Source organism: Spodoptera frugiperda, chromosome 25, assembly GCF_023101765.2.
Source record: "Spodoptera frugiperda isolate SF20-4 chromosome 25, AGI-APGP_CSIRO_Sfru_2.0, whole genome shotgun sequence".
Taxonomy (NCBI): domain Eukaryota; kingdom Metazoa; phylum Arthropoda; class Insecta; order Lepidoptera; family Noctuidae; genus Spodoptera; species Spodoptera frugiperda.
In genome coordinates, this window is record NC_064236.1 from 21,749,840 (window position 1) to 21,763,702 (window position 13,863).

Below are 13,863 nucleotides of genomic sequence, written 5' to 3' on the forward strand. Positions count from 1 at the left end.
GATTGCGTAGAGCATTGACGAATCAATGGCATTAAGACAAAAGTTTTTAAAAGATCCACACCATTAGACACAGTATCAAACACCGATCGTATATTAAATTAAAACAAAAATATACGATTCTTTTTTTTATGAAACACCGGTAAACGAGCAGACGTATCACCTGATGGTAAGCAATCGCCACCGCCCATGGACACTTGAAACACCAAAGGCGTTACAAGTGCGTTGCCGGCTGTTTGGGGGTTAGGAATTAAAGGGCTGTTGTTCGGGAATCGGGGATTGGGAAGGGGGCCTCCGGTAACCTCACTCACACAACGAAACACAACGCAAGCGTTGTTTCACGTCGGTTTTCTGTGAGGCTGTGGATTTGGTTTTAATATTCTATCTTTCAATATTTTATAATATAATTACCTAAACAGTTTTTTAAGAATATTAATAACGATAGATTTGATAATGAACAACTGACACGTATCATCACTATGGTAACCAACCTGAAGTTTTGGAATTGTAACGGCGACTATGTATGTTATTCTTGGATAATGTAAAGATACATTTGATGCTTATAAAATGACATCCTATATGTAAGTGTTTGAGTGACGAAGTAATTAATTATTATTATGAAGACTTATATTTTTTTACATTGACGTTCCAGGACGTACATAACAACATGTTCTATAATGGTATACAGACTGACAAACGACAGAGTTGACCGCTTAGATTGTGTCGACTATAATTTGTATGGAATTGTTATACATTTTGTACCCCGGAATACCACACTCCTACTTTATAATATAACACATTTTGCTGACGCGTTTTTATTTAAATGATTTTGATGATATTTTGTGTCTAAGTATAAAATGTTATCGCAGGTTTAGGATTAACGGCAATTTCCCTTACCCAATGATGCCAAACCAGCCGTTGCACCCAAACCAGCCGATTCCGATGCCGGGGCCCACGATGCCGATGGCGGCGCCGGGTGTGCAATACCCGCCCTTCCCCATGCCACAACCACACATTGAGGGGCATTTTAACGTACAACGTAAGTCTACAGCGCATGTATTTCTTCTATATCGTGGTTTTATTTAATAATTAACAATCCACGTACCTATAATAGTGTTTAGAAAAAGCCATTTGCCTACTGAGTCCTTCAATAGTTAGAAAATAATAATGTCTCTGTACCGAATCTTTATTGTGTGCCTCTATAACTGTGTGTATCACTTGTAAAACGTGTGTTGCAGCCATGCCGCCGGTGAACATGCCCGCAGACATGGAGCACGTCAACGTGAACAACGGCCACCACGCCATGTAAGTGACGACATTTCATAATCCTACTCATTATAAATGATTGTGTGTACATGTTTGTTGCAAACTTATCATCATTGACCGGAGGGAGTCCACTATTGGACGATGGGCCACCTCTTCAAAGGGTTTGCCTAAGTCCCCGTGATTAGCGAGTGCGTTGGAGATAACGATGTTTATAAAATACATTACAAATATTTTACACTAGCTATTTCTGCGCGTTTCACCCGCTCTGCTTAGCTCCTATTGGTCATAGCGTGATGTTTTATAGCCTATAGCCTTCCTCGATAAATGTACTATCCAACACAAAAAGAATTATTCAAATCAGACCAGTACTTTCTGAGATTAGCGCGTTCAAACAAACAAACAAACAAACTCTTCAGCTTTATAATCTATACTAATACTAATATTATAAAGCTGAAGAGTTTGTTTGTTTGATTGTTTGTTTGTTTGTTTGTTTGTTTGAACGCGCTAATCTCCAGAACTACTAGTATTAGTATAGATTTAAAAAAACTAATTGATCGTTTACCACAGTTACAGTCCGCATCCGATAATCCTGGGCCAGGAGATTCTGATCCCTACGAATGGCGATCGTTTCTACCCGCGGTACAACGCGCGCTTGCCCGAGGAACATCACGGTCCGGTGCCATACAGAACCTTCGTGCCACAGCCGCCTCCGCAGAACAACGTTCACATGTACCCACAACCAGAACCTCCCCAGCCTCCCAGGGATGATTTGTTCAATCGTAAGTACTTAAAAAACTTGAAACTACCTTAAAGTTATGTTTTAATGTTTTCAAAGTTATCCGGACGATACAATACGGTGATAATATTTTGAACTTTGATTCATAGCTGTATTCAAATGGAAAAGCAGTCCTATGAGAACCCAATTTCTTATGATGATATTTAGTTTGCTATGCGTAAAAGTTTTGTACCTAAAAAGTACGTCAAGTACTAAAAACCTAAGATGAAAGAACCCTATACAATTGGCTCACAACTTAGAAACTGCTGTAGTGTTCACAGGAATTTAGTTATACGGCGGTTATACAGATTCCACATTTTGTTTTGAACGTCATATTAATAATTTGTTAATGTTTGTCTATTATTTCAACTGTGTACGTATATTTCAGCGGGGATGCCTACAGAACTGATGCCGGAGTACCGAGTGAACGCGAACACGTACGGGCCCCGTCCCGACGCCGTGTGGGCCCCCAACCCGGGCGAGGTAAGTGCTGTTATGTTCAGTTGCCACTATTAAGTCGCAACCGCAGCGGTTTTTAACCGCGTACTTTTATAAAACAAGAACCCTTTTTACCCCTTTTTATGTATGTTTCAGATGTTCAATTTCGGAGACATGCGAGCAGCACTGCCATCGGCACCTCCGTTAGCTCCTGAGGTAACTATCACTGCTTGCTTATTGCCTAAAGCCATACTCATAGTACGGTACGCCTTGGTTGATTTATCATTTATGAGGTCAGGTTTTGGTGATCTTTGCTTTGTTAGTTTAGTTTCCTTCGAAAATAGCAAAGTGACTATACACAAAAAGAGATATCTGTTTGTGAGATGAAGCCGAACAAGGTTACCGGGATATGAATGTAACGGTTCGCATCGCAGCAGGTATACACACCGGCGCGCTCGTCAGTGATCCTCCCACTAGTCCGGTCCCGTCGCTCGTCGCCAGTGGACGGCGCGGGGCCCCGGGCGGTGGGTGGGCCTGTGTCGGGCCCCGGGCCTATCCCTTGCCCTGCGCCACCGGAGCCTTTCGCTGCGCCGGCCCCCGTGCCTACAGTAAGCAACGGTCCGACGGCCAGCCAGACGGTGGCGGCGAGCAGACTGGCCGTCGGCGCCAACCGGCTCCCGCGCGACAGGTCCACCGTCGCGGACCGCCTCACTGCCGCCGCTAAAGCGTATCAAGCGACGGGCTCCGATGACGTAAGTACACCAGACGAGAACACTAATGACGTAACTACTTACTAACAATATTGTATCTAAGTATCATTACCCATCTCCATCCGTAATATGCTGCAAGTGAGCTGCCGTGACGTACTAGTGAACTGTCGTCTACCATTACAACATTGTAGTGTTTGCCATAGTGCAGTGTGGCTCTAGATGTTAACATTAGGCACATGTATAATATGTATATACATCCGTAGCTATTTTATCTCGGAACAGAACGAAGGATATGCATTGCATCGTGTTACGAATATCCATTATATAAACAATTATCTAAATGCTGTAAGTTTACGTTTTCGTTTCGACTACTTGTATGTGGGTGTGTTTAGACATAGACTATAATTATATAAAACTAAATATTACTGTATTATATGGTACATGCATGATCCCTAAACATATTACTATTATTTTAGTGTCAGTCGTGTAAAAGTTACAATCGAAACGAAAACTTGAACTATTGTCTTTTATGCTTGCTCCCCATGGGGAGGAGAGGACTATGCGACCTTTTTCGCTTTACAATGTTTAATAATATGTATCAATATTTATGGACATTTTATTGTAACTAAATTGTAAGTAAAATAATCGAAAGTATCTAGTCATTCATTATATAACCGTGATTGTGTCTAGCTCGGCTTAATCAATAAATAAATGCATCTCTCGATAAGTTATCTTTCATTGTTCGACGCCCCTTTTTATTTGAAGCTTTTATTTAATTTATTTAGTTAAGGAGCGCTAACAATGAGTTAAAAACAATGAGTAATCATTGGGAGAATCAGGTGACTACCATTCCATGATCTTCACACCATCTGTATATGACACATAGACATCCTGGTACAGAGCTTCTTCAATCAAATATCTTTAAAAGTTTTTCGATTCTATTTCAAAGGCAATAAAGTTGAAACCATTTTAAAATTGGGATAGCTGAATGGGGTATGTATGTCGCAGGGATATGATAAAAACAGGGATTTGGTCAAATCTCTAAGGGATTTGATCAAACCACGGAGGATGTCAAAATAACAACATGATTTTATCATTTCCCTAAGCAAAATCTGGTGATTGGAAAAATCCCTCTAAAGAAATCTAGAACAAATCCCTAAATTGGTTCAGGGAAATGAATAAATTAACTTTTCTGTGGTATTTTAAAGGTTTATTTTTTCAAACATGCAACATGCAGCAGGCATGGTTTCTGTCACGGCTCCGGTGCTGCGGGGCTCCGGCGGTCCCATGCGCGCTAATCGTCGCAGACGGTTCCCGCTCACCCTGCAACTACGCGATTTTAAATTACACTCTAGGGGTAGGGCCGTAAACGGTTACCGGGGCTCCGGCTCAAAGCAGGAGAAGGAACGGGGTGGTTTTTAGTCAGTAAGAGTCTGACACTCCCTCCCGCCTCATTCAAGGCGGGAGAAGGCATTGGATGATTTTCCCCCCTCAATAAAAAAAGGGGTAGGACAGACAAGACTACGTGCAATCGGTTTTGCAGCGATTCGGTTCTGTCACTTCACTAGCACTAGCATTTCACTGAATCAATTTAGGGATTTATCAAATCACCAGATTTGTTTAAGGAAATGATAAAATCGTGTTGTTATTTTGACATCCTCCGTGGTTTGATCAAATCCCTTAGAGATTTGGCTAAATCCCTATTTTTATCATTTCGCTGCGACATTTACATTATACGGAATGTCCTTATGAGTGTCTCTTATGACCATTCTCCTGTCATGCATCCGCTAATCAGTCGTGCTTTGACGAATTTAATGGGATATGGGATTTCGGAAGTTACGAAAAGTCATCAAACATTTTCGTAGATTCGTTTTCGACAACGAGTCTTGAATAACTACGGCACATGAAACTTCACTCAAGTTTCTTTGGTAGAGTTTCGATATTGTTAAGGATAGTGTAAAAAGACATTTACTTGCATATTATGATGTGCTTCTGTTCGTAAATTTCCAATTTCTCACTATAACCCCTTGGTTTGTCATCCTATATTCCATTATGTCATATCATCAGCATCTAGTAGCCCACTCACAGAGCATTAATATTTTACTCACTCACACACTTCACTCACATGAAAAAACAAATATCTTGAAAGTTATTTTATTGTCATTGAGAGCCAGACCTGCTATGGGTAATGACTTGCTGGGTGAAGTACCCATAGCAATAAGTACAGACTTTATGCCCGAAGAAAATTTTGAATGAAATTAAATGTGACACAAAAATCTTACCAATAAAGTTGTAAATACTTTGTATTAACTAAAGAGTGAAATCTGCAAGGCGCTTCTATGTGCGGGACCCGTTAACTACAAGGTCAACCCGCCATTGCTTAAAAGTAAATGATTAGCTGAACTGTTCATATTTAACATTTTCATCATACAAGTTATAGAACGATTCAGCATTTGAACATCAAACGTCCATATACAAGTTGTTAATAAACTAATTTTATTTCAATAACGGGCAAAGAACTATAGATGCTTGAATCCTTGCTAAGCTGTCACATTCCTTCAATTAGAGAGTACATGAAACAAAGAAATTGGAAATTGTGTGTTTGCATAGCTTGTGTAACGAAATCTTGTTCATATACTTTTAAAGAGGATGCGAATAACTAAAATATTTGTTCGTTTCTGTTACAGCAAGAGTTAGAGGCTGGTCTCCAAGCTCTGGAGCGCAGGATCGACACGGAGTTCAAGAACGCCGACTAATGCCGAGCGAGCCCTGCGCCCGCTCCCGGCAGACACATTTGATATAAGGGGCGCGACATGAATTACAAATTCATTTTTATAATATAATTCAACACTTAAACGGAAGGAATAACAACATATTTACGTTTTACCTGTACATAATGAATTTCATGAAATCGCTTTTCTAAGGCGGATCGGTTAGTCCTGTATGGTTATCGCAATATAGAGCTACTTAAATGTAATATTTATAATACAGCAATATAGGGCTAAGAAAAATTCGTGACTGCCATTGAGTGGAATTCACGCAGTAAAGGAAAAACGTAATTATAAAGTTTGAAACGTTTCCCATATAATGGGCTTCCTATGCCGAATCGGATGGCAAACTCTTGCTACATGGAAATATCAGAAACACCACGATTTGTCACCATGGGACAAACGTGAATGACTCGTTATGAAAAGTTGATTTATCTCTAGGTACGATCACATTTATCCACAACTCTTGTGGATTTATTTGTTACAATTTGATTTTTTGTTTTGATATATTCGTAAGGTTATTTTAAAAAAATTTTTTGTTACATTTTGAAATGTTTTTCATGCGGATTTTACAGAATGATAAATATTGGCTTATATGTACACTAACGTAAACCGGCAAAAGATATTCTCGACTGATTTTCTTCCCGTTGACTACTAACTAAAATGCTTCGGAGAGCAATCGATGCCAGCCGGCCAAAGATAAATGGTGAACGATGTGTATAAACTCAATATTGGAAAAAATCTCGCTTACCGTCTTTTGACCGGAAGGTATCGAAGTTATCAACAGGGAGGAAATAACTTACAAAAAATTGCGCGCGGGTCGATTATAATAACTGCATCATTTCATCATTCAACAGTCTCAGTACAAAAGAAATTCTACCTTATTTAGATAGCATTAAGCTAGCAACTATAGTTTGCTGTAATGCTAGCGTTATTTTGATAAAACCATCAGAAAATGGACTATTTTTGGCCCATTTTCATTACTATTGGAAAAATACCTTTTTTAAAAGTGGAATTTAATGATGCTACACTCTGGTGTGCCTCTGTTCTGATTGAGATAAACATTTAATGGCAAAGAGTTTCACGAATTACATAATATTCATGTTACGGTGATTCATGTCCCAAAAGTAAATCAGTATGCAACTGGTTAGCACTATTACAAAATATCGAATCATAAAAGCGTAGCCTTCATTCACATTCTCGTTATGTCATGGGCTACCCTAGACTAATGCTATCAAATTAATTATTCACCTTTGGGGATAAATAATTTGACATACCTCACATTTTTAATATCCGTGTTAAATTATAAACACCTGAAATGTTGAACAACAAACACTTGTGTTTGTTTTCGTCAGGGAACCACACGAAGTGGTTGTGTGTGTATAGTAGTCAGTGATTGTAGTGGGAGATTAGAGTGACGTGATGGTAGCATCCTTTAGTTCGGGTTGGGCTGGACCGCGAATACAGCTTGTGGACAATAACGGCAATAGTAATGATTCCCTAATGCCTGGATAGCGTTAATTCCTGTTTTTTAATGCATTTTGGTCGCATGTAAATTCTATACCATTAAATCACTCACTGATGATGATGATCTAGATGATAATCTAGATCGGTTTCCAATGAATTTATTTAAAAAACATATATAAAAATATTGGACAATAGTGTGTGCGTGAGTGCGTGTTCTATAAACCTAAAATAATAATTAAAACGAATAAACAGAAAAAGATGTTATTTCTGAACGTAATTATATAATTGACCAAAATGCATTACTTTGTAAGAAGTCGACGTTATCTATGAAATAGTCGCACCACCAGTGAATAGTAGTAGGTGCCTACAGCTTATGGTTACTGCGCGTAGAAATCATGATAAATACAAAATATATTCTAAATTAAAACATGTAAAATTAATCGGTTGTCTGCTAGAAGTCACTCCAGCGACAACCTTAAAAATATGATGATTACAATGATGTACAAATGTAATTCTAAATCTACTAGCAATTTATATAAGTCGTTTTTTTCTCAGTGGTGTGACCAGCTTTACTGAGTCGATGTCACTTCATTAATAGTGTCCTAAAAGTTTACCTGATCTGTGGTTTCTGCCTATTTACTTCCTATCTCTAAAGTTGATTATTACAATTTTGCGCGATTACCAATTATTTAATTACTGAAAATCTCTCAATTTTGAGATGTTCTCAAAAATATGTTTGTGTTACTTTATAACGTGACAGAAATAATACGATATTTATTACAAATTAATATTAAAATTGGGTAGCATTTCAGTATTCGGGCTTTAGAATAAATTTTAATTTAAATAATTCCTTCCAAAGGTTCTATAGATGCTTGTTCGGGTGCACTCAATTAAGTTATTTGGTGGTCGCACAACTTTATATATTTTTTTGTACAGCAATCCAGTTCAGCTCGCGATTGCTTTGGCTTGTGTTTCCGATGTTATTGTTAGCTTTCAATTTGCTCTATCATTGCGACTAATCTTTCGCCAGCACACGGCATACTTCACAATCACTATCTCTGCGTTTGTGCGACAAAGTCGCAACAAAAGTCGTCTTTCGTTGTTTCTCTTTCTTACAGAAAGAACAAAACAGACTGACAATACAAAGCCGATTTTATAAGGAAAACATTAATAATATAGAATACATTAATATCGCTAGCGACTCCTGTAGGATTTATTGAGTAATTGACAATTCCAAAATATTTACAGTGGACTTTGTTTTGTACATTGTTCCTATACTTGTTTTTATTGAATAAATTACAATTTAAGTGTCAATTTTGATATAGTCTAAGGTAAATATCGGAAAGTAATGGAACATTCAGCTTGAATTACAAAACGTCACCTTTCCAAAGCAAATTCCACTGCGAATCGAAACTATTGATAAAATAAAAAATATATTATGATAAATCGTCGAATACCTAAATATACAGATTAGTAGAGTGGTATTGTAGATTTATAAAACAAATATAATAAGGTAACCGGGATACATTTTCTGCATGCTGGTTAGTTAGTAAATGCGTAAAATACGAACAGAATATTTCGGCCGTTGCTTAAAAAATTGTTACGTCTCCATTCATAGTGACAGATATATTTTAAAGATTTGGTAGATCCTCAGAGAGTAATGCTATATAGTTGTTATTGACATAGCGCGTCACACACGCGGCCTACACATATCGCTCACCTAGTTACATATTGGCACATCCGCAAAAAATGCGAAATTGACTTTATACCTTGACTTTATAATATAAAGTCAATTTAGCATTTTTTAGGTGAGCGATATACGCGTGTTACCACCAATATTGTTTGACATTTCATTTATATTACATTTTTATAAAGTAGTTTCAACTTTATGGAGTTATATACCCATTTGTGTCGTTTACCTGGTACACGTTTAAGGAGTGTGATATGATTCGTATCAGTGACGTGGACACACACACCCAGCCTAAACTGGCGCCTAAAGGTAAACGTCCACTGATCCGCATCGTACGGACCGCTCATCGGCAATGCCTACATGCGATGCGTACTGATGACGTTAAACGGAATGCGGATGCCAAAAATCCGAGTAAAAGTGGGATCGGTAATCTGATTGCTAATACTCGCGTCGGAAATCCGAACGTTGCCGATACAGTGGACGCATTCTGAAAAATTAATCCGTTTAATGCGATCCGTCGATGGCGTGTGATGCGTAGGATGCCGCCTGTGGACGCACCTTAACAAAACTGATCCAAACTGTCGCTGGTGCCGTCATGCAGTCTCAAAATGAAACTCGTACAAATGAACACAGCGTGGATCGCTGTTTAACTCCTTGAATGATTGCTTCCAATCTGTCTTCCCTTGTTCTAGTAAGTTGTACACACGTGTCCACGTCAGCATCCTCAATTATTTAATCTGATAGTTAGCTTAGGTAATATTAGGCCATTTTCACGGCCCACGATAGGGATCCCTTCTTTTTGCATAATGTTGTTTGTCCTAATATTCTTCGGCATAACGATTTTGGCATAATTTGTTTTGGCATAATATTACTTCGGCATATTTTTTTAGGCACACATTTTATGTTGACAAAATCATCTTAAAGACTAATATTTGTTTTGGCATAAATTTCATTCGCATTAAGTTAGTAGGCCTAATGACTTATGGTGGCGGTGAACTCGTAGTGCCCCATACATAATTCTGATGAAACCAATTTATTTCTATAGTTTCTGTAATAATTAAATAATAATGTAGGTTAGATTTAATATGCTGTGCAACAAAAGTTAGTAGTAGTCTTGTTTGTTCTACCCCTAGTGTAGTTTAAAATCGAGTAGGCGCGTTGGGCTGCCGGAGACCCGCAGCGCCTGAGCTGAGACAGAAACCTTGCCTGCTGCAAACTTGCTTGTATGTTGCATACTTGCTTGTATGTTGCATACTTGCTTGTATGTTACAAACTTGCTTGTATGTTGCATACTTGCTTGCTTGCTTAATAAATTTATGCTTTAGAATATTATGCTTAATCATTATTATGTTTAGAGAAATAATGTTTAAAAATGTATGCGAATATATAATTACGCCAAACAACGTTACGATTGAATAAGTTATATTAGGTCTTAAAATGTTATGCAAATGGATAGGGAACCCCCACGACAGCGACGCCGTCGTCTGACTTACCGAGACGATTAAAGGAGCTGTTTATTTATTTTTTTTAATTATTATTTAATTAGCTTTGCTAGTGTGTTATGACACCTCAGTCACTGTATGGAGTAGTGATGTCAGAAGAAATTGATTTTTAAAATGTAATCCGTAATTAAAATTATAATTGGAAAACGTGATATGCTATTATATATCAAATTAGGATATGAATCGTGTTGTTAGGCTCATATTGTATGGCTTGTAGCTATGTACTATATACGGATAGTTAAAACCTGAATAAGATTTGCTTTCTTATTGGGAGTGAGAATAATGTAGTAATATTATTGTATCTTCCTCAGTCAACGTCATTACAAATCCGTACGACATGTTTCAGCACAATCCGTGAACATAGCACCTCCGTTTTGTCGTGATTCAAGTGACAAGTCAACAATATACATTGCTTTATATGTTTTTACATCCGCGTTGTCTGCACACACTAACACGCGATGAATATCGTTGAGATGTCAATATCATATGGTGTGCTGGAAATGTCTCATCATACAATAGGGATGATGACTTCAGTTTTTTTTTGTCCTATTTATGGAATGTGTCAGACAAGTATTTTTTTTTTTTTGTATCACACTATCTCGTGGCGAGCTTTTATTTATATATTATGAGGTTATGACTTAGAAAGTATGAGCTAGCCACTGACTCTGTAGCAATACTTGTCTACCGATGCACTACATCGAATTTCGTTTTTGTTAGTCGTATCCCATCATCATCCCTGTTATAACCATCTAGCAAAGCTCGCTTCATATGACTAATATTATTATTCTAGTGTTAAATAAAAGAATACCGTTTTGATATCTAAGGCTGGTGATACATCTATTTATATTTTAGAAAAAAGTAAAAACAAAATATGTAAGGCTGTAATATAGATATAGCTGAGAGAAGCAACTCAACGCCCTATCATAGTGGTTTCTTTTATTTATTTATTTCTTTGTAATTTATGTAACACGGCAGCGGCAGTTGTGGATAGAGCAGTATGGCATCCTTATACACTGGCCATAGTACTCCGGTATACAACTGTTGCTGAATATAAGACTATTATGTCCTAGTGATTCCGCTGTGGTTCTCTAATTAGTTACAATTTAAATTAGTGCAATTTTGTAATTGCGTGCAATACGTGTTGGTGGTGCGCGCCGACTGGCCTCTCTGACCATTGATTGTGATGTATATTTGTGTAGCGCGCCGCCACGTGGCGGCCGGTGTCACGGCCCAGTCGGTCCGCGACGCGAATGCAGCAAAGGAGGTCTATCGATAACAATTCACGATCTCTTTGCATTTACTTTATATGATTTATGAACATTAAAAACTATGGTTCGCTTGTAACTAATGTTTGTATAAAGGTGAATACCATATTTTGGTGTATTTTTTTTTCCTAGGAAAAGTCATTATTTATAAATAAAATGGTCTGTTTAAAGACTTGTAATAGAACTTGCGCACACAGTGCGATTTAGTGAATATATTCTTTTTGTATAAGAAGATCACCTTTTTGGCCTAGTTAAATAAATACTAACCTTTATGTTGAGTTTTTTTGTTTTTTTCTACATTTGTCCCCTCTCTCACCCACACGCACGGCGACAACGCGCGCTCATACACTGCTGCCAGCCGACGTGTGCCCATCATCAAGCATTGAATCAGCGTGTACGAGGGTCGCAAATGGTCGCAATCCGTCCTCCCCGTCTCAGACTTATCGAGTAGTCGTAAATACATATCACATGCAACATTATCCCGTTAGTGAATCTTACACTCCGCACTGCATTGCATAAAGTTCCAAGTGTTTTAACTGTCTTTCTGGAATCGAGTAATTTTCCTCACAGTGTTTATTCCCATTCACATAGCTGAGCTTGGATATCTTTCTGATTGTTTTCATTAATGATTTACTATACGTAGTACAATGAACCCACATAACACACTCGTACCTGTTGTACCTATTTGTTTTTTATGTAACGCAGTTGAGATTTTGTTTAGTCATCAAGACACCGGAGCAGACGCAGGCAGCTTGCCTCGCTCCGGACCAGCGGGGGGTTGAGTCTTTCAGTCGTAATGTTTTAGGATAGTGGGAGAACATTAGATTTAACACCCATGCTATTTTTCTTATAATATTTACAGATGTATAGCAATTGTTAAATGATTATGAGCCCTTTGTTTTGTGCTTGAAAAGCGTAGCTTGTATGTGTGAATTGGTCCACGTTATATTGTAGCGGTGTGCTACAATAATTGTAAAGGTTTACGATTGTGGTGGGGGTTGAACCTAAAGTCAGTCTGTGTTATTACGGCTATACGCCCCGATAGTAAATGCATTGCTGCATTTGTTTAAGAATGTGTGTATATTCACTTCCCTACATATATCTTAAAAGAGCGTTGATAAATGAGTCTGTAATTTTATATAATATATGAATGCCTAAACGTGTTATGTAATGTCTTCATGTTGCACGAATGTTTACAGTGATTTATTGAATATAATAATGTTTACAATTACATAATGTTATAGTATTTTTATAGCTAAATAATATACTCGATCAAGTGGATGGATCGATACTTGTGCTGGCATCTGTCAAAATCATTACTTATGAAAAGTGTTTCCTAGAAGTTGTATCGTGCATTGTGAAGACATAGTAGTGGCGTTGGCTTAGAAATATAGTTCCCTAAATCGGAGACATGTACAAATATACATTTGACATTTGATAATTTTGTATCGATACCGCTGCATGTATTGCATTCAGTAACTACTAGCGAAGGCAGGCGGCCTAGTCCCGTCAGTGCCTTGGACCCGGGTCCGCGGTGCCAGTCTATCCTCATCGGCGACTTGCATGCAAGATATCTGTGATAAACAACTAGTTGTTCACCTAAAGTTTTGCACTAATTCGATTAGGATTAGATTCGGAAATCGATTCTCCTTTTTAGTGCGAACGAATAGTTTAGTCAACGAATCGATTACAACTGGGAGTGTATTAGTACCTAATTAGTGATTTTGTGACGAGATTTTAATGAAATCAATAAAGTAATTGAATTTTTTCAAAATGATTATGTAATCCTTTGTCTTAGTCATTGAGATGTTTTGTAAATTGTATTAGACTGTGTGTTTGTATGTCACGTGTTTTGAGATATACATAATTATATGTAGATGACAGACCACAATGTGGCGTACTTGACTAAGTGGACCTTATACCAAACTGTAGGTTCGTTTAAGGAAGAGTAGTAAACGGAGTGCTCCGTGGTAGAATAAATATGG

The 13,863-nt window shown here is 37.8% G+C and overlaps 1 protein-coding gene across 5 annotated transcripts in view; it reads left to right on the forward strand.

Moving 5' to 3' along the window:
- LOC118280236 (roquin-1) overlaps positions 1 to 12,156 on the forward strand; it is an 87,001-nt gene extending 74,845 nt beyond the window's left edge. For 3 of the 5 annotated variants that reach the window (XM_050704085.1, XM_035600192.2, XM_035600347.2), the window contains exons 11-17: positions 867 to 1,036; positions 1,236 to 1,302; positions 1,831 to 2,042; positions 2,427 to 2,521; positions 2,633 to 2,692; positions 2,911 to 3,228; positions 5,874 to 12,156. In XM_050704085.1, the coding sequence (XP_050560042.1) occupies positions 867 to 1,036; positions 1,236 to 1,302; positions 1,831 to 2,042; positions 2,427 to 2,521; positions 2,633 to 2,692; positions 2,911 to 3,228; positions 5,874 to 5,942 (991 nt within the window). In that variant the 3' untranslated portion in view covers positions 5,943 to 12,156. The remainder of the gene's footprint in view (positions 1 to 866; positions 1,037 to 1,235; positions 1,303 to 1,830; positions 2,043 to 2,426; positions 2,522 to 2,632; positions 2,693 to 2,910; positions 3,229 to 5,873) is intronic. The other 2 variants (XM_035600270.2, XM_035600419.2) reach the window with 2 other exon arrangements.
- Positions 12,157 to 13,863: the final 1,707 nt, after the last annotated feature.